This window comes from Castor canadensis, chromosome 4, assembly GCF_047511655.1.
Source record: "Castor canadensis chromosome 4, mCasCan1.hap1v2, whole genome shotgun sequence".
NCBI classification, from domain to species: Eukaryota; Metazoa; Chordata; class Mammalia; order Rodentia; family Castoridae; genus Castor; species Castor canadensis.
Genome location: NC_133389.1, coordinates 127,401,626 through 127,425,707, shown reverse-complemented (window position 1 = coordinate 127,425,707; position 24,082 = coordinate 127,401,626). Strand labels below are relative to the sequence as shown.

The 24,082-nt window shown below is 37.0% G+C and overlaps 1 protein-coding gene across 3 annotated transcripts in view; it reads left to right on the top strand.

The window, feature by feature from the left end:
* The window catches only part of Gpr155 (G protein-coupled receptor 155), a 55,559-nt gene that overhangs the window by 23,299 nt on the left and 8,178 nt on the right, over positions 1-24,082 (top strand). Inside the window, exons 11-16 of one of the 3 annotated variants that reach the window (XM_020168879.2) lie at positions 6,507-6,611; positions 10,337-10,473; positions 12,138-12,233; positions 15,164-15,228; positions 16,549-16,686; positions 19,093-22,125. In XM_020168879.2, the coding sequence (XP_020024468.1) occupies positions 6,507-6,611; positions 10,337-10,473; positions 12,138-12,233; positions 15,164-15,228; positions 16,549-16,686; positions 19,093-19,393 (842 nt within the window). In that variant the 3' untranslated portion in view covers positions 19,394-22,125. Of the gene's footprint in view, positions 1-6,506; positions 6,612-10,336; positions 10,474-12,137; positions 12,234-15,163; positions 15,229-16,548; positions 16,687-19,039; positions 22,126-24,082 lie in introns of those variants that run through there. The other 2 variants (XM_020168883.2, XM_020168882.2) reach the window with 2 other exon arrangements.

Here is a 24,082-nt window from a genome sequence, read left to right as displayed (position 1 = left end):
GTCACATGAAGCACTTGAATCATAGTTGTAATAGGGGGAACTTTCATATTTATTCATTCATTCAATTTTTCTTTATAAGTCTACTGTGAGAATAGTCTTTTGTTAAATTCTAAAATTTCCTGGGACCTGAGAGTTTAGAAAAAAGTAAAATGGGAAGGAAGGCCCTTCCTAGGAAACTTAAAACACATTCATTTTTAACTTAACCACATTGTATCAGGCAAGCACTATCATTACAGTGAACTAAGGGAGGCCTACTTGAGGCTGGGTTAATAGTAGAAATCAGGCACCTGAAAACTTATGTCCACAGACCGCATCAGGCCCCACTACTGCTTTTGTGTGGTTTTCAACTAAGAATGGTTTTTAAAGTTTTAAAGAATTAAAGAAAAATGGAAAGACAAGTATTCTGTGACTCTTGAAATTAGTCACAAAATTATATGAAACTTAAATTTCTTGTCTAGAATTTTATTGGAACATAGTCATGCTCATTCATGTATTACCTATGACTGCTTACCTGCTGTAATGCAGACTTGAATCATTATAATATTCTGTAGCCCTTTATGGAAAATGTTTGCTGATCTTTGGTATAAGAGAAAATATAATCCTAGCTAGTCTCTTTGTTAATAAGTGTTTCAGTTTACGAAGGAAACTCAGCATAGAGTATGCATTTTAGATTTATTGGTCCAGGTGGAGATTTTATAGACATAAGATACTATGCTAGAAAGTGTAGGTGATGGTACATATTTTATGTAAGAGAGTTTGTGGAACAGAGAGATGACTGGTTTAAAAACTATTAGTTGTAAATATCAAGAAGTGAAGGATAAGAAGGAAGACTGACAACAAGAGATAGAAGATAACATACATTTTAAGCCAGGCATGTTGGTGCATGCCTGTAATCCTAGCACTTGGGAGGCTGAGGCAGGAGTTCAAGTCCAGCCTGGACTACATAGTGAGACCTATCTCAAAAACAAAAAACAAAAAACAAAAAAACACATTTTAGTTATCTTAAAAGGAAGAAAATGCCACAGATCTTCCATTTTACAGTGCCTTTCTTTGTCTCTCATTTGCTTTCATCCCAAAATGGAAGTATATAAAAAAGTGCTTAAAAACATGGACTTAACTAGATGTGGTGGCACACAGCTGTAATCTCAGCACTAAGGAGGCTTAGTAAAGACGATTGTGAGTTCAAGGCCAGCCTGGGCAACGGAGTTCGAGGCCACTCTGGGCTATAATAGTGAGACCCTGCCTTAAAAAACAAAAGACAAAAAACATGGGCCTAGAGCCATACTGCTCGGGTTCAAATCCTGTCTCCACAATTTACTATATTTGATCTTGGACAAGTTCCCTGTGCCTAAGTTTCCATATCTGATAATACTACCTACCCCAGAGGAATATGCGTGGATATGACTTAACATGTTTAAAGCCTAGCACATATTAAGTATGTAACAGGTATTAACGTTTTATAAAAAGAATATCCTTACAGCAAGGAATGCAAATACTCTGGAAGTCTATAAAAAGAAAAGCTAAAGTCTTACCTTCCCTAACCTCTAGTCCTACCCTTCTAGAGGCATTTTATAGCTTATATATTACTCAGACATTTTATTCCACTTTCTCTCATTTATGTATATCTCCACATAGAATTGTGCAAGGCATGATCTCCACAACTTATGCAGAGGTAATGAAGTACAAGAAGGCAGTGTTTCTGTTAGGTGCACTGTAAGATGCTCAGTAAAGCTTGAGCTCAGGGTGTTTAGGGGGAAGAGGTTGAAGACACAGTTGGACAGTCAGCAGATACAGGGGGCATTTCACACCATGGGAAAGTGTGAAGGTTTTGTCCTGTCACTGAAGGGTCACATCAGCAGTCTTTATAATAGGTTAGGCCTCACACAGGGCCTATACTGGGCAGCAGATGTGGAATGAACAGCACAGGTCAGATTCAGGAATTGCAGTGTTTAGTAATCGACTGGAAGCTGGGTGAGGACTAGGGAGGAACTGATGATAGTCCCAGGAATCTAGTGTAAGTGACTGTGGAATGGTGGGTTACTACTTAAGGAGAAGAATTCAGGGAGAATAGTTTTTTTAGGGAAAGATAATGAGTTCAATTTTTGAGCGTTCTAAGTTTTAAATACATGAAACACCAAAGACACATCCAAGTTCCTGAGTGTACCTCTTAAAATGGGATGTTTAGATTGGAACAGAGTATACCAAATATCCTGGTGTTTTCTTCCCCCCTGGTACTGAGGGTTTGAACTCAGAATTTTGCACTTGTAAAGCAGGTCCCCTACTGCTTGAGCCACATCTCCATCCTCATACCATAGTCTTTAGCAATAGTATATTTTCAGTATTTGTCAGATTCTTGATGACCGAGAGAAGAATATAGAGACTCATTCCTACCCTGATGTAGAAAAGAAATTTAAGGCTACCTAATATTATACTAGTTTTTATAGCAGTCAGAGTACCCTGATGGTTTCATCTTCAATTTATTGGCAACCTAAAAAACCTGAGTTCTCTTGTCACCCATACATTAATCATTGCAGGACAGTTGTCTCATCAATCCTGAATTTGTGCAACTGGTTTTAATATGTGTGTGTGTGTGTGTGTGTGTGTGTGTGTGTGTGTATGCGTGCACGCATGGTACTGGGGTTTGAACTCAGGGTCTTGTACTTGCTAGGAAGGTGCTCTACGACCTGAGCCATAGCCCTAGCCCCAGCCTGCAACTGACTTTTAAAAGACCAAGATAGGACTTTAGTATTTATCTGAGCCTATCATGACTATAATTTCTTTGTACCTTGATTTGCCATCAAATATGTCAACTTCTGTATTATGTATTATTTCTTTTTCTTCTGTAGAACATAAAAGGTACAAGAATATGGTAGGGAATTTGGAATTAATAAAAGTGAACATGTTGACATATTTGTATCACATGCTTTTTTCTTTTTTAAAAGAAATAAAACATTATCAATAAAGTTGAAATCTTTGTTCCCTACTCCATTCATATTAACCACAGAGGTATCTATTATTCTGAATTTGGCCTACATCCTTTCAGAGTAGTTTTACATTCAATTTTTATAATACATATCTGGTATTATGGTATAATTTCATGTGTTTTTAAATTTTTATATAAATCTTAAACTGCAGTTAGTTTATTGTGCTCAACATTTTTTGAAGTCTATCCATGCAGTAGATGTATCCAATTATATGAATATACCAAGTTTTATTCATCCTTTTCCTTACTGAGGGACATTGAAGTTGCTTTAAAGTATTTTGCTATTGGAAACAATGCTGCAGTGTACATCTCTATTCACATGTCCTTGAGTACACATCAAGAAGATTCCTAGGATGTTAATTTTTGCATCATAGGAGATAGATATATTCTCATGGCTTTAATGTTAAGTCTTTGTACATGGTTCATAAAATCATATCTCTAACCTACCCCATCTATAGGTTCAATCCCAGATTTTCTGCTGCCTATTACATGTATTACTTATATCTCTTTCTATATATGTAACCAGAACTTATTTATTTTCAAACATACTTGAGCTTTAATAATTCTGTTTCTTTTATTGGTTCCACCATTCTTCAGGACTTAAGGACACATCTCTTTGGTTTCCCTCTCAGACAGATTAGATACTCAGAACAAGTAGTTCTTCCATAGGGCCCTCCATCTACCCTTGACCTCCATTCTCCATTGTGACCTCTAGTCTCTCTATAAGATTCCTTCCTACTGGACTGCCTATCTCCTATCACTCCCTGGTCCAGTCTGTTTTATGTGAAATGGCCAAATTAATCTTTGTTAGCGATTTCTGGTCACATCAGGCTCTTGCTGCAGAGGCCCTTGCAGTACTGCAAGGTCCAGACCCGTGTACATGGTGCCCAAGTCCCTCCTCAACCTGGCCGTACCCTGTTCAGACTGTGTTCCCTTCAGCTCTGTCTGTTCTACACTACTAAACCCTCCATGCCTTGCCACAAACTGGCACTCATATTGTCTCATCTCTCTTCATGCTTTTATCTCATGAACTTTGCATGGACTGATTGAACCCAGGGTTCCCCTACTTGAGCCACACCCCAGCCCTTTCATTAAAATTTGAAAAGCTATTTTCCCTAAGCCTCGGGTACTTCTCTGATCATTCCCAACATTTTTTCCTTCCTTACTTCCTTTGCAGACTCTTGCATTTTTCCTATGAACCAGTCCAGTGTTTGATTTTGGGCAAGGTTTAAAGACCACCACCTCCAGCTGGCTCTGTTCTTCTATGAGTGTTTTAGGTCGGGCTAACAAAGGCCTAACAGCATCTGTGGGACACACTGAACAGGGGACTTGCTGCTACCTGTCTTTAAAAACAGCAGATAACGTATACCATAGACTTCCTTTAAGTCCTGTCATTATCATCTTCAGATAGAACATTAATCTGAACCTCTAGTATAAATAAATGGAGAGCCAGAAGACAGCTATCCCTTATCTCTGTAGGAAACCTTCTGCCATGTTTATACTTCCTTCTCTTATCTCACTATGTTATAATTGCTTTTTAGGTTGTTTGTATAACCTACTAGACTGTAAGTACTATCTGTGTCTGACTTGTCTATCATTAGAGCCTCAGCACCTAGAATAATATCAGGCTTCCTGTACATATTTAGTAATATTTGTCAAATGGATGGATAGGTGGGGGGTGGAATAAGCTATTCCATGATTCTCTGAATTTATTCACCTGTTCACTCGTGTTCCTAATGAAAAGGTTTTTAAACTTGTCTGGTTATTCTCTTCCCTAAATCCTGCTCTTTCTGCCTTGCTAGTACTACTAACACATAACACCATAGATGTCCAGCCTACTCTTCCATAAACTTGTAATTGAAAACCGCTCATTTACCTCTGCTCCCTTCTATACATTTGTCAGACTCCTAAGATTTACACATGTCATAAGTATGGAATTAAGATTGAAAGGCAAATTAACCTATTTTAATATGAGATCAAGACTGATGGACTACTTATAAACCCTTATCTCTGAAGAAAGAATACTTTTTTAGGTGGCCATATTGTATGCTTATGTTCACATGTGTGAGTGTGTACTCATGCCCTAGAGGTGTCATTGGAGTGGGCTGGCTTTATATGTGTTTTCTTAATAATTTTGTCTTAGCTTATTTAAATCCTCAAGTTTTTGAAGAGAGTTGGGCCGGATAATCTCTTTCTTTTCTTTTCTTTTATTCTGCAGTTCTATTTTAACCTTGAGTTGGCATCATTATCTTAAATTTAGAAAGACATAATAGCTTATTGTAGATTGTAGTTTTATACTTTGGAATCTTTTTTGTTTTTGAGAACTTAAGGACATTATCAATGAGAGGTTAAGCCTTAAGAGTTATTCATTTTTCTAGCATATTGTTTTAATAGTTTATCGCTGAAGTTATTCTATTATAAACCGTGTCAAGGAGCACCACGTCTATTTAAATGTGAAATGTTTTACAGGGCACTTCGTGCAGTTCTCTGACTACATAAAGGAAAAATTACTGCTCCAAAGCAGATGTCTCAGTGTGACTTCTGTAAACCAATCTGCCTATAAACCAGCAAGAGATCTTTCAGCAGTAATATTTGAAAAGAAAAAAGTATATAATTGTTTTTACTGCATTTTTTAGATTAATAAGATACATGTTTTTGAAAGAAGTAAATTTTGAGCTGAACTTAAATAAGGACAGGATTTGATCAGCCTAGGTCCAAATGGGGCTAGTAGAGGACTCAGAAGAATGGTCCTGAAAGAAGCAAAGGTTTTTTGTTGAATAACAGGGCGGGCAGGAAGAGAGGCCAAGTTTTAGAGAGCTTTCATAGTTAGGCTAGTAAGTTTGAATTTTCCACAGTAATCAATAGAGCATTAACATGTGTTTTTGAGGAATGATTGAATAAAATCTTGTTTTAGGAAAGTGTTTGAATTCTTAGTTCTCAAAGCATAGTGGAAATAAAGCAGCAGGGATAAAAACATTTTTTCTGGTCTCATAGAGTGAGGAAACAGTATGTGAAGGAGCCCAACATTTTTCTGGCACTGTTTAAATGTTAACTTCTGTATTGACACATTTGGATACTTTTTTCTTTTGGTGGTCCTGGGGGATTGAACTGAGGGTCTTGTGCTTGCTGGGCACTCCACCATTGAGCCACTCCGACAGCCCATTTTGTATTGGTTATTTTTGTGATAAAGTCTTGCTTTATTTTCCTAGTCCTTCTATTTGTGCTTCCCCATGTGGCTGGGATGACAGGCATGGGCCACTATGCCCAGCCATTGGTTAAGATGGGGTCTAGTGAACTTTTTGCCCAGGCTGACCTCAAACCATGATCCTTCCAATCTCCACCTCCCAAGAAGTTAGGATTACAGCCTTGGGCCTCTGCACCCGGCTGGATACTTTTTGGTAGATGTCATCTGAAAACATTTCCAAGGAGGCTGCACGAGTGGGTTTGGTTTTGTTGGCATCTTGAACTTCTTCATCTCTGCTGTGGCTGTGCTCTACCTTCACATATCATTTTGTCTATGTAGGTTGCTGCTCTTGCTCCATGGGAAATGGTGAATTACACTGCTCAGCAACAGAGCCAGTAGCAAACACAAGCACCAGTGGGCCTGTGACTCCTTCATTTGAGAAAAGTAAGTGCCTCTGGGCTATGAGGATGGGCTTGGAAAACAGCCGATTTCTTCCTTATCCTTATGCTTCAAAAGAACTCTACACAGGGTTTTCTCTAGAAGCTACAACACTAATGAAAACTGTTAGAGAATATGGATTCTCAAATAAGACGGAGAAAAGTGCTGACAGGATAATAATTATGCAGATAGAGTACTCATTTAAAAAATAAAGTTCTTATAGTAATAGGCAGCATTGTACACATGGCTGGTGATATATCTCAGTGGTAGGGTACTTGCCCTAAGGCCCTAACTTCAATCCCTAGCCAAAAAAAGAAAAACAAGAAAAGAAAAAAAAATCAATTTGTGATAAAACCAAGAAGTTTGCCCTAAACTTAGGCCATTATTGGGGTTTTTGACCTTTTATTTGTTTTAGAAACTGGGATGTTCTCTCCACCTCTTACCCCCAAGGTTAATTAAGTAGTGCTCAATTGCCCTGTGAATATTTATGCTTTAATATGCCTTTTCTTTTTGTACTGGGGCTTAAACTTGGGGTCTACATCTTGAGCCACTCCACCAGCACCCCAAGCCCTTTTTTTTAATGGTTTTTTTCAAGATAGTGTCTTGGGAACTATTTGCCAGGGCTGGCTTCAAAACCACGATCCTCCTGATCTCTGCCTCCTGAGTAGCTAGGATTACGGGTGTGAGCCACTAGCACCTGGCACCTTTTCATATAAAATAAGAAAAAAACTTGAAAGGTAATAACCTTTTAGGCTCAGTGTGGCGGTACATGCCTATGGTTCCAGCTACTCGTGGGGCAGAAGTAAGAGGATTGAGGTTCCAGGCCTGGCTGGGCAAAATTAGCCAAGACCCTGTCTGAAAAACAAACTAAAAAACAAATGAATTGGGGGCATAGCTCAAATGGTAGAGCAGGTTTTTTTAGCAAGCATGAGGCCCTGAGTTCAATCCCCAGGACCACAAATAATAATAATAATAATAACAACAACAACATTTTGGCATATAAACTAAGAGACTGAGTCACATTTTTTCTTTTTTGGTGTACTGGCATTTGAACTCAGGGTCTTGTGCTTACTAGAGAGGCACTCTACCACTTGAGTAATATGTGCAGCCTGTTGTTTACTTTAGTTATTTTCAGATAGGGTGGCATACCTTTTGCCTGGGGCCAGCCTCTTTCCTCTCCGCTCCTACCTGTGCCTTCTGCATAGCTGGAATGACAGACAAGGGCCCCCATACCCAGCATGTTGGTTGAGATGGGGTCTTGCAAATTTTTTGCCCGTGCTGGCTTGAACCAAGATCTTCCCAATCCCCACTCCCCAAATAACTGTGTTACAGACGTGTACCACCATGCCCAGCCTGAATCACATTTTTGGTTCAAATTTCAAATTATTTAAAATAAGCAAACATGATGATGATATGTGTTTTCCATTGATTATGCTTATTTATAATCAAACTAGTGGGGAAAACCACCAGAGCTCTCTTTATGATGAGACACCTGTCAATTGCATTGCTACTAAAGGCATATTTTTATCTAATAAAAGTTGTGTTGGGGATGTAGCGCAATGGCAGAGCCTAGCATGCTCAAGGCCCTGGGTTCAATCCCCGGTACCATAAAAGAAAATGTTGTGAAGCATATAAGAAACCATTTAGCACTATGTGTGATTTATGTGGTAAATGCTCTTTAAATGTGGCAGCAGCAGTAGCACTTGTCATTCAGGTGGCATTTGTATTTGCCTGCTCTCTGCTAGCTACAAGTGAATCTTAAATAACAGAATTCACATTTCCATAGAAAGAATTAAAAACATAGCAGATGTTGAACCTATGCTAACTTTTTCTGATAGAAAACCACTTCTGGCATTTAGTTAATCTGTCTTTCAAGGTAGTTTTTTTTTTTTTTTTTGATGTTTCCTTTCTAAAACTAATATTTCCTTATATCAGAAGTCCCAAAGCTTTATTCCTTATTTTTTTCTCCCAACACAGTGTATCTACTAGTAAACTCTTTAACAAATTCTAGTCTGGCAACTTTTTTTCTGCCCCTCAAAGTCTCTATAAACTTTGTCACTTTCTTCATTACTAATGCTGATTCCTGTGAACTTTTAATTATATAAGACTTAAATTTTTTTCTGATCACATCTTGCAAAAATTGTGTACAATGAGAGCCATCATATATGGACTTCATCAAGTCATATAATTTAGTATCATTCACAAACCTGAAAAATAGAAAAGTCTAAAGGAAATGAAACCATGAACAAATGAAAATTTTTAGAGTTTAACAATATAATTCACCCCACACCCCTTGCCATACACAAAAGCAAATAAACATTTATTTAGACTGATGAATGGCAACATAAGTAAAAGGCAAAGAAAGAAAGTAAAATTTATTTTTACCCATTTTTGTAATATCTGTATATAATATTTTAAAATCAGGTTTATTATATATACTTCTAGAACTTTTGTTCACAAATTGTGTTAGTTGCTTTCTGTTATTGTGACAAAATACCTGAGATAATCAATAAAGGATGAAGGTTTATTTTGGTTCATGGTTTCAGTGCATGGTCACTTGGCCTATTGCTTTGGGCTTTGGGCTGTGATGGCATAGTACGTCATGGTGGAAGCATGTGGCAGAGACGCTGCTCACCTCATGGCAGCCAGGAAGGAGATAAAGAGTTGAGGAAAGGACAAGGTCCAACTCTTTATCTCCTTCAAGGGCATGCCTTCAGGGACCTAACTTCCCTCCACTCGGCCCTAACCCTAAAGGTTCCACCACCTCCCAATAGCACCGTGAGCTGGGGACCAAAACTTCAACATATGGGCCTTTGGGAGACATTCCATATCCAAATTATAGCAGATATATACAATACTTTTCATTAAATGGGATCATGCCATAGAGATAGCCTAATTTCGTACCATAGGGATAATCAACTCTTTTACTTATAATGGTGTTACTCTCCCCTGTGCCATTAATTATTGTGCTAGACCATGTTTAATGATTATGTATATCCTTTTCTAAAAAGTAGCTTTAAGAAATACAGATTTCTATTTTTAGCTTAAGGGTAAGAGCTATAAACATGTGCTTTCAAGTAATGGTCTCGTATAAGACTATATATACATTAGTCTGTGATATAAAAATATTTTTCCTAACTTTTGTTGTTGAAAAAGAAGCTTCCCTTGCCTCTGGTTTAGGTCAGAGAAGAGCTATGCCTGTGATTTGGGTTTGATTTCATATGTGAGCAAAACATAGCATATAATATTTGGTATCTTAAAGATCCTTTCTAAGACAAATTTTAAACTCTTTCATAAAAGGCAAGAGGTAATAATATATTTGTTTTACAGCTAACCAAAATAGGGTATAATAGAGCATTCGTGACTTATACATAGATTGATCACAGTTGAAATTTGAGTTAAACACTTAAAAATTACATGTATTTATACAATGTATAATGTATGTTAATATGTAATGTAATTATGTAACATTAGCTATGTAGATATAAAATACTGTTAAGTCATATCAAAGGGACTATTACTATTTGTGTTTTTTTCAGATAAAAACATCTTACAACTAAAACTTTCCTAAAACAACTTGAGGAAAAGCTCTCTTCCAATTTCATCAAAAATTATACTGATTCTTAGCTGAATGTGCTTTTTTGTTGTTCTTCTTAGGAAGTCATTATAAATTTAAAATGGATTCAAGTAAAAAGCTCTGATTACAAATTATTGTGCTTACTGTTTTATAGATGATCACTGCGTGAGTCGCTGTAACTCCCAGAGCTGCATATTAGCCCAGGAAGAAGAACAGTATCTGCAGAGTGGGGACCAGCAACTGACTCGACATGTCTTGCTGTGTTTACTTCTCGTTATTGGCATGTTTGCTGTAAATGTTTCTTCCGTTTTTGTTTCGGGGTTATTTCTTTAAGTGTTTGGCAAAGGTTTTATTTAGGCATCTGGTTGAAACTTAGCTGCTACTTTGCAGGATTGTGGTAGCAAAGCCCTCTGAGTTCTAACCTTAAGTGAACATTTTTGCTTGGGCAGGGAATGAAATCATTCACATTACTCTGTTGCCTAAGAACGCCAGCAGCCTATTGTGCTTACAATCACTTATTCACTTGTTCATGCTACACTTACTCCTAACGTATTTGACTGACCAAAGTAGACAGATGCCTACATTATCTCTCAGAAGATATTTCTAAGATAAATAAACTTTAAAAATATTTTATGAAAGAATTTAGAAAAATATCTATCATACTCTTTTTTTTTTTTTTTTTTTGTGGTGCTAGGAACTGAACTCATCAGGACTTTCTTTGTACATGCTAGGCAAGTGCTCTACCACTGAGCTACATCTGCAGCCCTTGGTGTTATTGTTGTTGTTTGAACTCAGAGCCTTGTACTTGCTAGGCAGGTGCTATACCACGTGAGTCAAGCCCCCACCCCTTAGCCTGTCGGTTTTTGAGACAAGGTCTTACTAAGTTGCTCAGGTTGGTCTCAAATTCTATATCTTCCTGCCCAGCCTCCAAAGGCTGGTATTTACAGGTGTTTGCCACCACACCTGGCCCTGCCTTCTAGTTTTAACACACTTTTCATGGTTCTAATCACTTATATGGATTTATATCCTGCTTTTTTCACTTATTTTCATATTACTGCATAAGTGTTCATAACCATGGCTTTAAATAGCTTTCCAGTAAACTACAGGAAAACTACATTATAATTTATTCAATTACTTCCTTACGAATTGTTCCTAGTGTTTTGTATTTCCTAATGTTAATGATGTATTCCCAAAGTTGAGAGCCCTGCATCAAAGCATATAAATATCTATGGCTTTAGATGCATTCTACTAAATTGGTTTCCGAAGGGTAGTCTAAATGTATGTAGCACTCTCATTAGCCTTGAATGTTGTAAATTTTGTAATTGGATAATTTATAAGAGCAATACAATACTTTATTTTTAATGCATACATTTCTTTAATTATTAAAGGTTTTTTAATTAGCCATATATTCCATTTTGTGAATTATCAGTTATATAATTATATAATTCTTGAAGATGGCTCAAGTGTAATCCCCCTAGAGTGGGAGATGGACCACATAGCTAGCTATGAGACCTTTTCACCTGGGGATGCTCATTGCTTACTATGATATCAGCCAGCAGCACTTTAACTGCTGTTTAAGACCAAAAATCAAAAAATAAATGCTGCCAAGAATCGCTGCTTAGTGATATAATTGTTTTCATTGTGTAGGACTCATTTTAAAATCCATCCTGTCTTAGGCTAGTTGGCAGTCCTGGTATATTATGTAAGCTTCTGTATTATGGCTCATGTCTTCTCACTTCAAATCTGATCAGAATAGACACTGTTTGAATGACATGTGTCAAGAGGAGAGGTTGAAACCTCTTGTTTGAAAGACAAAGCCTCTATAGTCTTTCAGTGTTTTTCCCCTTTCGTCTTTTCTTCCCTAATTATTAAGTAGAAGTCACTGTACTGTTCTGGATGGAGAGAAATGATTAGCATGCTTCATTTTAAAGGTCCCTTTTCTCCCTCCTATATAGAATCTTTCCAGTTGTCTATGGTGGCTGTTCAACCAGGAGCCTGGAAGACTATATGTTGAGTTACAGTTTTTCTGTGCTGTGTTTAACTTTGGCCAGGTATTTATTTACTGAAAATTATGAGGGTTTTTTGTGAGTTGATTGGGGGGGGGCGGTATTTTCTTTTAAATCAAAAGAATTTAGTTTGTTTGCCAGCTGCTGGTATATGTGACAGCTGACAGCTGCTGCCTGTCTCCTAGTAGAAATGAATTATTATATTGGTTAAAGTCATCAGAATGTACACTGAGTGTTTCAACCATAAATACCAAATAGTTCTTTGCTTTGGTTTTGAGATAAAGAATGAAATTTAAGCAGGAACAAGATGTCCTACTTTTTTTTTTTAAACTTTTTTTGTGATCTTAGTTCACTTTTGGAAATAATTTACCTTCCTGGAGCCTTTAATTTAGCCACTTAAATTGATAAACTCAATTTTGTTTATGTTTTGATGTGTTTTGAATAATTGGTACTTAAATCTTTATTGAAAATTCATGTGGTATGTAAATAAATTTTGGCCATGGGTAATAGTTACCTTTTATGAGAGTATACAATGTACCAACCATTATTAAGCATTTTACATTCATTATCTCATATTAAAACTAGAAAAATACTTGCAAAGTATTAAAAATTTAAAACTTCATAAGCTAAAGTTCCATCAAGAAGTTCTGTAGTGGGGCTGGGATGTAGCTCAGTGGTATAGCGCTTGCCTAGCATGCGTGAGGCCCTGGGTTCGATCCCAGCACCAAAAAAAAGAAAAAAGACAAAAAAGAAGTTCTGTAGTAAGCGCTGTTGTCTATGCTGTATCACCATTAAGATGGATATTTAAACCAGGTGCTGGTGGCTCATGCCTATAATCCTAACTACTTTGGGAGGCTGAGATTGGGAGGATTGTGGTTTGAGGTCAGCCCAGGCAAATAGTTCAAGAAGCCCCATCTCCAAATTAACCAGAGTAAAATAGACTGGAGGTGTGGCTCAAGTGGTAGAATGCCTGCTGTGAAGTCCTGAGTTCAAACCCCCAATTCACCAAAAAAAAAAAAAAGATGTTTAATGCCTAGCATCTCGAGGCCTGGGTTTGATCCCCAACCCTGAAAAAAGGTAGGATATTTAAGGATAAATGACATCTGACCTATTGAGAAATGGTTTTATATGCAAATTTCAATTTTTAATCTTTTGCAGTGTTGGGGATAGAACTGAGGGCCTTGCACATGCTAGGCAACTGCCCTACCACTGAGCCACTTCCCAGCCCAGTCCCTTACTTTCTGATTATACTATTTGTCCATAAACTGACAAATATCAGTTGAGTGTCATGTTGAAAAAGTGCCGTTTGAACTCACTATTAAATCTGAAATAATTTGCTAAATGCGATAGTTAAAATTTGTCAATAAGTGCTCTTGCAAGTTCTCTCCTAACATTAATTTCTTGATGTACCTCTGTACATTGCTGCATATTTCCAGTTTATTTGCCATTATTATGAGAGCAAAGGTGGCAGTGTATAAAGAGACAAGAGACCTCAGTTATTGTATTACAGACAAACAAGAGCATCCCAAGGGCTACTTGATACTGATCTCGCTTTGTGATGCTATTTAAGACCTGATTTTGTATCTAAGAACTATTAGATACTAGGTTGGAAAATCAGTCAACCTTAGCATTTTGCCTTCAGAAAGCCCACTGCAAGCCAAGCTATCCCAGGACTAGACTGAGAAAGCTTCATTCGGCAGGGCTTTGTTATGAACGGAGCTAATGCCAGGAATGTTGCCCTTAACATGCTGCCTACACAGCTTATGCCTCAAGTGGCTCAAGAGGAGTGCGAGAAACACAAACCCTACTTCCATCCCATTTTCCTCTTGGGCTGTTGGCATAGAAAGATACTCACTTCTGGCTGTTTGTAGTTGGAAAGTGAAGAAAATTAGGCCCCTCATGTGGTATTTTCCATGTAAAATATGTAATACAGCATTCTCCATGTTTTCTCCCACCAGCCTGCACCCCAGTGTGCCTGACAAATGATAGCTGCCAGCCTCCTCTCTCCCTAAGCAGTCCTAAATCATCCTGATCTGTCCCAGTTTGCTATATCACACTGAATCCTTCAAACCCTTTCCCTAACCACTAGCCAGAATCACTTCACATAAATTCTGTCCAGTTATGGTATTAGTCTGATTTCTATCACTGTGACAAGATAAATACCTGAGAATATCAAGTTAAAGGGAGACAAGATTAATTTTGGCTAACAGTTTTAGAGGTTTCAGTCCATGGCCCAATCAGTTTGAGCCTGAGACAGGGCCAATATCATGGTGGAGAGCTCATGGTGGAACAAAGCTGCTCACCCCATGGCAGCCAGAGAGAGAAAGGTGCTTGGTCCCAAAACACCCCTTAAGGACATGCCCTTCAGTGACCTACTTCCTCCAACTAGGCCCCACCTCCCAACAGCCCATTCAGCTATGACCTCATCGAGGGATTAATCCATTTATGAGGTTAGAGCCCTCATGATCCAGTCACCTCATGGTCCCTACCTCTGTACATTGCTGCATTAGGGATCACAGCTTCAATACATGAGTCTTTGGTGGACACTTCACATCCAAACCATAACAGTTACTGTATTATAATTATATATTTAGACTTGTTAATTATATAATTTATGAAATTTCAAAAAAATCAATATTTAAGCAGAGTGATATTTTCTTTTCTAAGAGGGGAAAACAAAGACATATAGCCTTTAAATGTTTTCAGTTTTCTTCAGTAAGGCTGTCATGTAAATGTGGTTGCTAAGCACCAGTTTCTATCACCCGTCTTAATAAGGACAGAATGATTGGGAAGAGATAGCATGTGTGCCTCCAGGCACTGAACTTTAGAGAGCTGCTTTATACATTCCACATAAACTGTTGCTGTAATCACTATGGGCTGCTTTCTCAAGCACTAAATTTGGTGGCTTCCATAATTTCTCTGTCTTAAAATTTTATTGTTGAATTCAGAAAAAATAACTTTGTTTCCTTCCCTAGGGATTTATTTCCTTTGGAATCTTTGGCTTGGACAAACATTTAATCATCCTACCTTTCAAAAGAAGGTAAATTTAGTTTTGAAATAAATCTATATTCTAAAGGTGATAAAAAAGCCATTCTATTAAGATACTGGTATTTTTAGTAACTTTAGTTACTTCTAGGAGACAACTAAATACCACACAAAGGTTATCTGTTATCACATATTTGTGGTAAATAATTGCAGAGAAAATGTTGGAAGAACTTTTGTAAATCCAGCAATGTAATTTGCATCTTAATAAGAACTGGTGGACTCTGACTTCTATCTATGCTGTTAACTACATAAAATTAGATGAAATTTGCAAATGTCTTTAAAACTGAAAGTAGAGGTGGTATGCCCCCAAAGGTCTGTTTTTGATTGCCATTCTCCTTTGACAACAAGATTTCTCTTTCTGTCAAAGTGACAACTTACAGAAAATTCTCTTTCTGTCAAAGTGACAACTTACAGAAAATTCAGTTTTTCTTCCCAAAACTTTAGGGTTTTATTGGTTTCTTTGAATTAAGATCAAGGATTTCTTTATGAAAAAAAACAAATATGAGTACTCCAACTTGGGGTGGGAGAAAGAGGCAGAGGGCAAATTTTTGTACTTCCTCACTTGCTCTCAAAGCCCAAATTAATGGAAACTAGAAATTATAATGGAATTCATCCTACCTGCTCTATAAAAAGAGTCAGTAAGTGACATGTGCCCTTCTTTCTCACTTTTCCTTCTTCACATCATCACCACCATCATCATCTTCACTAAGATGTCATTGCCAGAGGCCATAATCATTTCATGAAAGAAAAGTTTAATAGGAACAAATGGCATTGACCTTAAGTTATCAGTCTCATAGTCAACAGTTCCACTGTCTGGCAGAAACAAAACTGGTCTGTAATCTTGATCTGATATTTGTTTCACTGAAAAATGATTAAATAAAATACTTGCTATCTAAGTTATCTTCTTGTTTGGTTTGGTTTGGTTTTGATTTGATTATTTTGAGACAGGGTCTTACTATGTAGCTCAGTCTAGCTTTGAACTTGTGATCCTCCTGCTTCACCCTCCAAGGTGTTGGAATTATAGGCATGTTCCACCACACCTGGCTTCTAAGTTATCTTTGTGGTTCAAAACAGCAAAATACAGAATAAGAAACATTTCTTGGTAGAAACAGAAATGAGTCAAACACATCTGGAGGTTTTATCAAATGATTAGGACCCCAACCCAGCCTGTTTTGAATAGGAAATCAAATGCAGAACAAGAATATTTCCAGTTCAGAGACAGACAATAGTTTTGGTGACTGTCTGAAACAGCCATTTTGATGAGGCAGGAATGATTCTCTTTCAATGCTTTTCTTTCCTTAATTTTGGTTTTCAGGCTTGAATTCTTATGGAATAATAAAGAAACAGCAGAAAACAGAGATTCTCCTGTTTCTGAAGAAATAAAAATGACATGCCAGCAATTTATCCATTACCACCGTGACCTCTGTATCCAAAACATTGTCAAGGAAAGAAGGTAAGCCAATTACCAGTACAGGTTCCATAGAATTACATTTTAGATGGTTAGTTTTGGATTTTAACAGGCTAGTTGTTATGAGTCAGTTTATAGTTTAAGAAGTAGTGTACAAAAGAGCCACATCATTTTGATTTTAGTTATCTTTTAAATGTCCTATAAGTTCTGATTTCTAGAGAAAATGTGAAAACTGTAAAAGGAGTACAGTGTGGTAGAATATTAACATTTGTTCATAATGGCCATCAGTGTCTCTCACAAAGCTTTGACATGCACTGGATTTAGAAGTGATTTTATATTCTCATTTTCTAGTACTATGCTATTTCATATTACTAATGCTATTGTCAAGAAAATGAAATTGCTGCCTCTTAATTCTGCTGTTTATATTTCACCTCAAGTCCTAGTCTTTAGTCTATAGCATTATATTTTTTCTTCTGCTCTCCAAGGTATGAAATATTTTTGATAGGAAATGATGAACTTTGAATAAATAAGTGTTATAGTACCAGTTTTGATTGTCATGAAAAAGGAAATAAACAAAACATAAAGAACCTAGTACTTTTTATGTGTATTACTGAAAGTTTGAAATTTTATGAAAATTACTACTCGGGATGGTTTATTGCCACTATAGCTACATACACACCATTATAATCAGAGGGCAGCCTGGTATAGATAGTGGAAAGGACATTAATTGGGTGTGGACTAATGTTAGAACTCAACTCCTGAAGTTCTTGGCTGGTGACCCTGGGCAAGTTCAAGTCTTAAAACCTTAGCTTTCTTTTTCTTGAAAATCTTACTCTCAGGGTTGTTTGATTTAGGTGACAAAATGACTGTGATGGGCCTAGCCCAATCTCTGCCAATGGTAAACTATGGAGAAAAGTTAGTTCTCTGCCTTAAAGGGCTGAGCACAATTATTTGCAGACGCTATCTATGGTTAGTTCCAGCAATTAAAAATGCTTTTTAAAACTTTAAAAAGAAAACTCCAGGTTAGCCTGTGGTGCTAGCCAACTATCAGGAAGCATAGCCCTTGCCATTTGCAGGGCTGCCAGGCTGTCTTGGTCCCAGATGGTGAATGGACACCAGCTGGTAGTGTCCTGGCTTATTCCCTGCCCCTTTCCAGACTCTACAGCCTGCACAGCACCACATTATCTGTCACTCTGTGTGGCTTAATGGGCTTTTGTTACAGCTGCCTGGCCAGAGTCATCAAGAAACAAAAATTATTCTGTTGGTGTCTGGGACAGAGGCATTAGGCTATAAATCAAAAGTCAACAAATGGAAAGAAGGCTGAGACACAGGTTGTAATACTGTAATTTACGCACTTGAATATTGACTTGTTCTGGTTCTTATATGAAGCTCTAATGTATATTTTATTTATGGTAAAATATTTCAAAATTTTTGTCACCTGTTTCTCATTTCATCCCATTTTTCATCCACCATTTCCTATTGTCAAGCACTTTAGGTTTTACAGCTTGACTGATGGCTGGTGGGCAGATTCTTGTTGTCTGTCATACATCTATATAAAAATGTACAGAATTCATGTAACTGGATTAACTTCTTTTTTGCATTTCTCTTTGCCTTCTTTATTTGCTCATACTTAAGACACTCCACATTTGCATTAGGAAGATGAGTTTTAAATAATCAAAAAGATTCATAACTGAAGATTCAATTTAAAATCTTAGATTTGCAGCAAGGCAGACCTCTTTTATTCCTTCCTTGTTCTCTAATGAAGAAAACTCCTAGTAACCACATCAGTATGATGGTGTTGACTACCAAGGGCAAGAACAAAGACCAGTTGTGGGTACTATAAACTGAAAAAATTTGAGTAATTTAGTAAAAATAGTTTTTGTTTTTTTCATTTTGTTTTGTTTTTGAGACAAGGTCTCACTAAGACCCAGGTTGGCCTTGTAAACTTAAAATCCTGTTTCCTCAGCCTCCCTAGTACTGGGATTACAGAAATGTGCTGCCACACCAACTAAAACAGTCATTTCTTAAGAGCTTGTGAGAAATATTTAATGTTCTTGAAATAAATTGCTTAGTATAACTAAGAGGAAAATAATTTATAAAGCATAAAATATTCAGCTGTCTATAAAGCAGATATGATCATAAAAGGCACCTGTGCTTCAATAAAAAACATTTCTCTAACAATACATTTACATTTTCTATGTCTTTTTGTTGTTGTTTGAGAGTTTCTGTTTTTCACAAGCTTTAATGGCATACTCTGTTTTTCTCCAGTGGGTCTTTCTAGGGTCAGGAAAGTGAACAATTCTTTTATAGTCAGAGCAGTTTCATTCCTGCCATGCTCTTAACCATCGTGCTGTCTTTCCTTGTTTCTGTTTTTCTTTGCTTGTCCTCTGTCATGCAGAGCTGATACCAGATTTACAGAACATATGGGTGAATCATTCCTTTGACATACAGGTGTGGTGCAAAGACTTCTGCTGGCACCTTCTGTGGCTGTGACCTGGTGAATTGGCTAATTGAAATCGGCCTTGCCTCTGACCGTGGTGAAGCTGTGATATATGGAGACAGGCTGGTGCAAGGGGGAGTCATCCAACATATTACCAACGAATATGAATTTCGGGATGAGTATTTGTTTTACAGATTTCTTCAAAAGAATCCGGAACAGAGTCCTCCTGCTATTAATGCAAGCAACCCCCAACAGGAAAGCTATAAAGAAATTGAGCATTCATCCCCACCCCCTTTTTCCTCTAATACCTAAATTATGAAGGAAAGAGCCCTTCATAGAATCATACTCTAGACCTACATCTATTAGTTTTTAGCTGTGTGACCTCTGGCAAGTTAGCCTCTCTGAGCCTCAAATTGTCTCTTCTGTAAAACTTGACAAGACACATTCCTACTCCATACTGACACTGCGTGATTTTATGTGTATGTAAAACACATAAGAAACTGACTTAAGAAAAAGAGAAAGCCAAATTAAAGTTCTGATAATGAATACAAAAATTACTATAAATAATGCTAATATGCCAACATTTTAAAATCATTTCTTCCTGCATCCATCTGCTATAATTTCAAAATCAATATCCAACTGACTATTTCCTTTAAATTATCAAATTTGGTAGCTTTACTGCTAGCAAAATGCACCTTAAATTATGACTTTATATTTATTACTAGCACTTCCTAAAAAAATTTAATAATTCTAATTAAAGGTTCTTGTTCTTTTAATTTTTTCCATTTCTTTGACAAATAATATACAAACTAAAGAGAATATGTATGTGTATATACAAATATACATGTATATATATATATATATTTTTTTTGGTGGTACTGAGGTTTGAACTCAGAGCTTTGTGCTTGCTAAGCAGGTGGTCTACATTGAACCACACCCCCATCCCCTTTTGCTTTGGGGTATTTTTGAGATTGGGTATGGCTTTATGCCCAGGTTGGCCTGGACTGTGATCCTCTTATTTATGCCTCCCATGTAGCTGGGATGACAGAGGTGTGCCACCATGCTAAGCTTTTTTTGTTGGTTGAGATGGGGTCTCAGGAACTTTCTGCCTGGGCTGGCCTTAAACCCCGATTCTCCCTATCTCTGTCTACTAAATAGGTAAGATTATGGCTTGAGTCACTGTGCCTTGCTGACACTATTTTTTTAAGGTTTGCACTTTATTAGTACTTTTGTCTGAAGTGCTAATCTATTCCACTAGGAAGGAAATAAGATGGATGTGACATCTATCTCCCCATTGATCACTAGGGTCGATTCAGCAATCTGGCTAGCTAGGCAGGTGTGCACTTCCTCCCTCACTACACCTTGTGCACACTCCTGAAGCTGCACACTCAGTCAAAGAGTACACTGTGCCCCAATAGAGGAGGTCCATCCTCAGTCAAGAGTATACAAATAGCTGTGCTTTCCTGCTAGAACTTCCAAACGCGGTCTCCAGGAAGGGAATAAGAACTTCATAAATATTATCATAACCACAGCCCTTCAACAGAAGTATAATCTGATCTTTAACTTTTGTACTATGAATAATTTGAGAATATTCATCTCAGTGTAATTAAAATTATTGTCATGTGTGTGATATATTATCTCTGATATTTGCACAAGCATCATAAAGCAGGATAACCCTAGTACTTGGTTCTCTGCAGTGAAAAAAAAGGCTATTTCAAGCCAAAATTTAAAAATTCTAAATCTAGCATCCTACCACTACCTTTAGAATTCAGTTTTTTTAAAGTGTCCATGTATAAAAAGTCTGTAAATTTAAAAATCACTAAATGTTGCTCCTTTGTCTTAGTCTGTTAAAACAGACTAAGTTAGTTTAGTTTGCTAAAACAAAGTGACATAAACTGGGTAACTCATAAACAACAGAAAATTATTTCTCGCAGGTCTCAGGGCTGGTTGTTACAAAAAAGCATCAGCAGATTCAGCGTTTGGTGAGGGCCTGATTCTAGTTCACAGGTGGTATCTCACCTGGTGGATGTGCAGTAATCCCATTCCTGAAGGCTCCTCTCTCATGACCTAACTGCCTCTGAGTACCATCACATTGGGGATTAGGTTTCAACATATGAATTTGGGGGAGACACAAACATTCAGATCATAACCCTCAGATAAGCTTTATCTTCAGAAAAGTAAAAAGAGATTCAAGTGAGGCGCCAGTGGCTCACACCTGCATTCCTAGCTACTCAGGAGGCAGAAATCAGAAGGATCACAGTTTGAAGCCAGCCCAGGCAAATAGTCTGCAAGACCCTATCTCAAAAAAACCCTTCACAAAAAAGGGCTGGTGAAGTGGATCAAGGTGTAGGCCCTGAGTTTGAGCCCCAGTGCTGCAAAAAAAAAAAATTCATTTACCTGACCTTTGAACATTGACTTGATTGTAGAAATCAGTGCTGATTTAACTTATTTAAAACACGTTCAAATATTTATCTACATTTTTAGTGTTTCATATATAAAGACCATTTCGAAAATTATAGGGTTAATACCATTGCCCTTTAAAAAAAAAAACAAACTGCATGGAAGCCTAGTGTATTTAACAAGTAAATTTATTGTACTATTAGCCTAAACCAATTTTATGTTATGATTAGGGAGTGGGGATTTTTAAAGCAGAACTGTCTTGCTGTGGAACTTTAAAAAAAAAAATTTGATATGACCACATTAGGGCTCTAAATGTTCAGGAGTAACAAAGTCTCATGGCTTTCATAGTTGCAATGAAGCGATACCACTCACATGCATGCAGGCAACCTAAACTCAAGTGAAGAATTTGTTTGTGAACCAATCATGCTACGTATGTTCTGTTATTTGCACAAATGGAATCTGCAACATCATTTTCCATGGGAGACACGGAAAACCTGGATTAGAATAATCTGCAGTTTCAGATAATAAAGGCTTTGAAGAGATGTTTTTAGTATTAAGGACATGCTGATTTTATTGAATGAAATGTTTGTTACTTTCTCACTGACAAAGCACGTTTCTCAATAAAATACCTATTTTAACTTGCATTGCTGACATCTTTGAGTAATCTGTGATAGCAGGAGCCATCACAAAGGTCTTTTTTTTAATAAGTTTTTAGTGTTTTCTTGAGTTCCTGAGATTGTCCTATTCTTCATGACCCTTTAGAAGAATTCTAAAGGGCCTTAACTGTATTCAGTAAACACCTTTAATGAACAAGTCAATATAAGAGTCCTTTACATACATTTATGATTTTTTTAATATGTGGTCATAGCTGGTAAAATAATCTGATACAATTTTGATTAAAAACTACATCTTTTTTTTTTTCCCCTGTAGCACTGAAGTTTGAATTCAGAGCCTCACACTTGCAGGCGCTCTACCGCATGAGCCACTCTGCCAGCCTTTTTTTGTGTTGGGTATTTTTGAAATAGGGTCTCACTTTTGTTGGCTGGGCTGGCCTCAAACTGCAGTCCTCCTAGTCTCTACCTCTCAAGTAGGTAGGATTTTAGTCATGAGCCACTGGCACTCAGCAAAACCTACACCTTTCATATTAATCATCAGTAGTTAACTGTTTGCCTAACTTGTGCTTAGCTCTCAGTATTTTTAGAATAAGATATATTTGGTATTTCAAGAGTAATTAATGATCAGTAAATTTCAAAAAGTTATGATGCAGAATACAGCTCTTAGTTTTTTTCCCTCTTGTATCTTATACTATACAAACTACTACCTTAGACATCTGGGCATAAGTAGTCATGTGACAAGTAGTAGTTGGACACACAGCTCAGGATCATAAATGGTATCACCATTCTCTTTCCCCCTATTTATTTTATTTGCAGTGATTGAGGGATCAAACCCAGGGCCTTGTGCATGCCAGGTAAACACTATATCCACTGAGCTACATCACTATCCCCTTAAGTCCTTTATTGTAAATGGAAGGTTCTTTCCTAGCCAGGCTCCCAGTGGGTTATTTTCCTTAGGTAATGCCCTGAGTTCTACTTTTGAACTTTCCCTTTGGATGCTTTAAGACTGTCAGAATACTGGTTCTTCCCCAAATAGCTTCAGACTGTTTATTGTTTTTTTCTTTATACCAAGTGGCATGCAGAAGTGGACGATTAATTGGATATGACTCCGGTGAAGTTCAGGTAACTCTGGCTGAGTAATCACTTTATGTCCCTTTTGTGTGATCTCCTTTTTTTATGGATTCTTCCTTTTGCAAGTTTTCTGTGGGTAGAAAACGGACTTTCTTTTCTTTCAATTGCATTTTTAATTTTTGTCAATACTTGTCTTATCCTAGAGAGATACCTTCCCATCACACCAATAAGCAACTTATTGGTTTAAGCTTATAAGCTTTGCTAGGTGGTTGGCTTTTGTGTTTGACTGAAGATTTGCTCCAAAGAAAGTAGATACCTTTTGAAAACATATACTGAAATATAAGTGGACAACAGACTCTGATGAAGTGTAAATGAATAACAGACTATGATGGCTGAGATCAGTTTTTGCCTCCAAACTGGGTCCTTCCTCCTTCTTGGAAATTGTGGAACCAGTAACAAGAACAGGAGAAATGGGAAGATAAACGCATAAATCAACTTCTTTGTTATCACCTTTCTTCAGCAATCATGGACTTTAAATTTCTGTAATTGGTTGATAAAAATATGAAGTAACTAAAAGAGAATACATTCTATATGTCCACCTGTTTGGGGCAAATTTTACAAAAAGAAACTAACTTTCTAAAATTCTAGGCTGCATAATTATTCATAGGGCAAAATTTTTATTGATGATTAATATATGAACTGATACTTTCATCAAAAATCAAACAAACTACTCAGTTTATTATCTTATTCCTTTGGCTTATTAAGTAATGGTAAATATAACACTATTTAAGTGTTAACTCTAAAAAAAGATTAGCTCAGGTACTATATTTTTTTACTCTTATGAGATGAAGTTTAAGAAAACCTTACATTTTCTAAAATACATTAGTTACCCACACAAGTACCCACAGCCCAAATA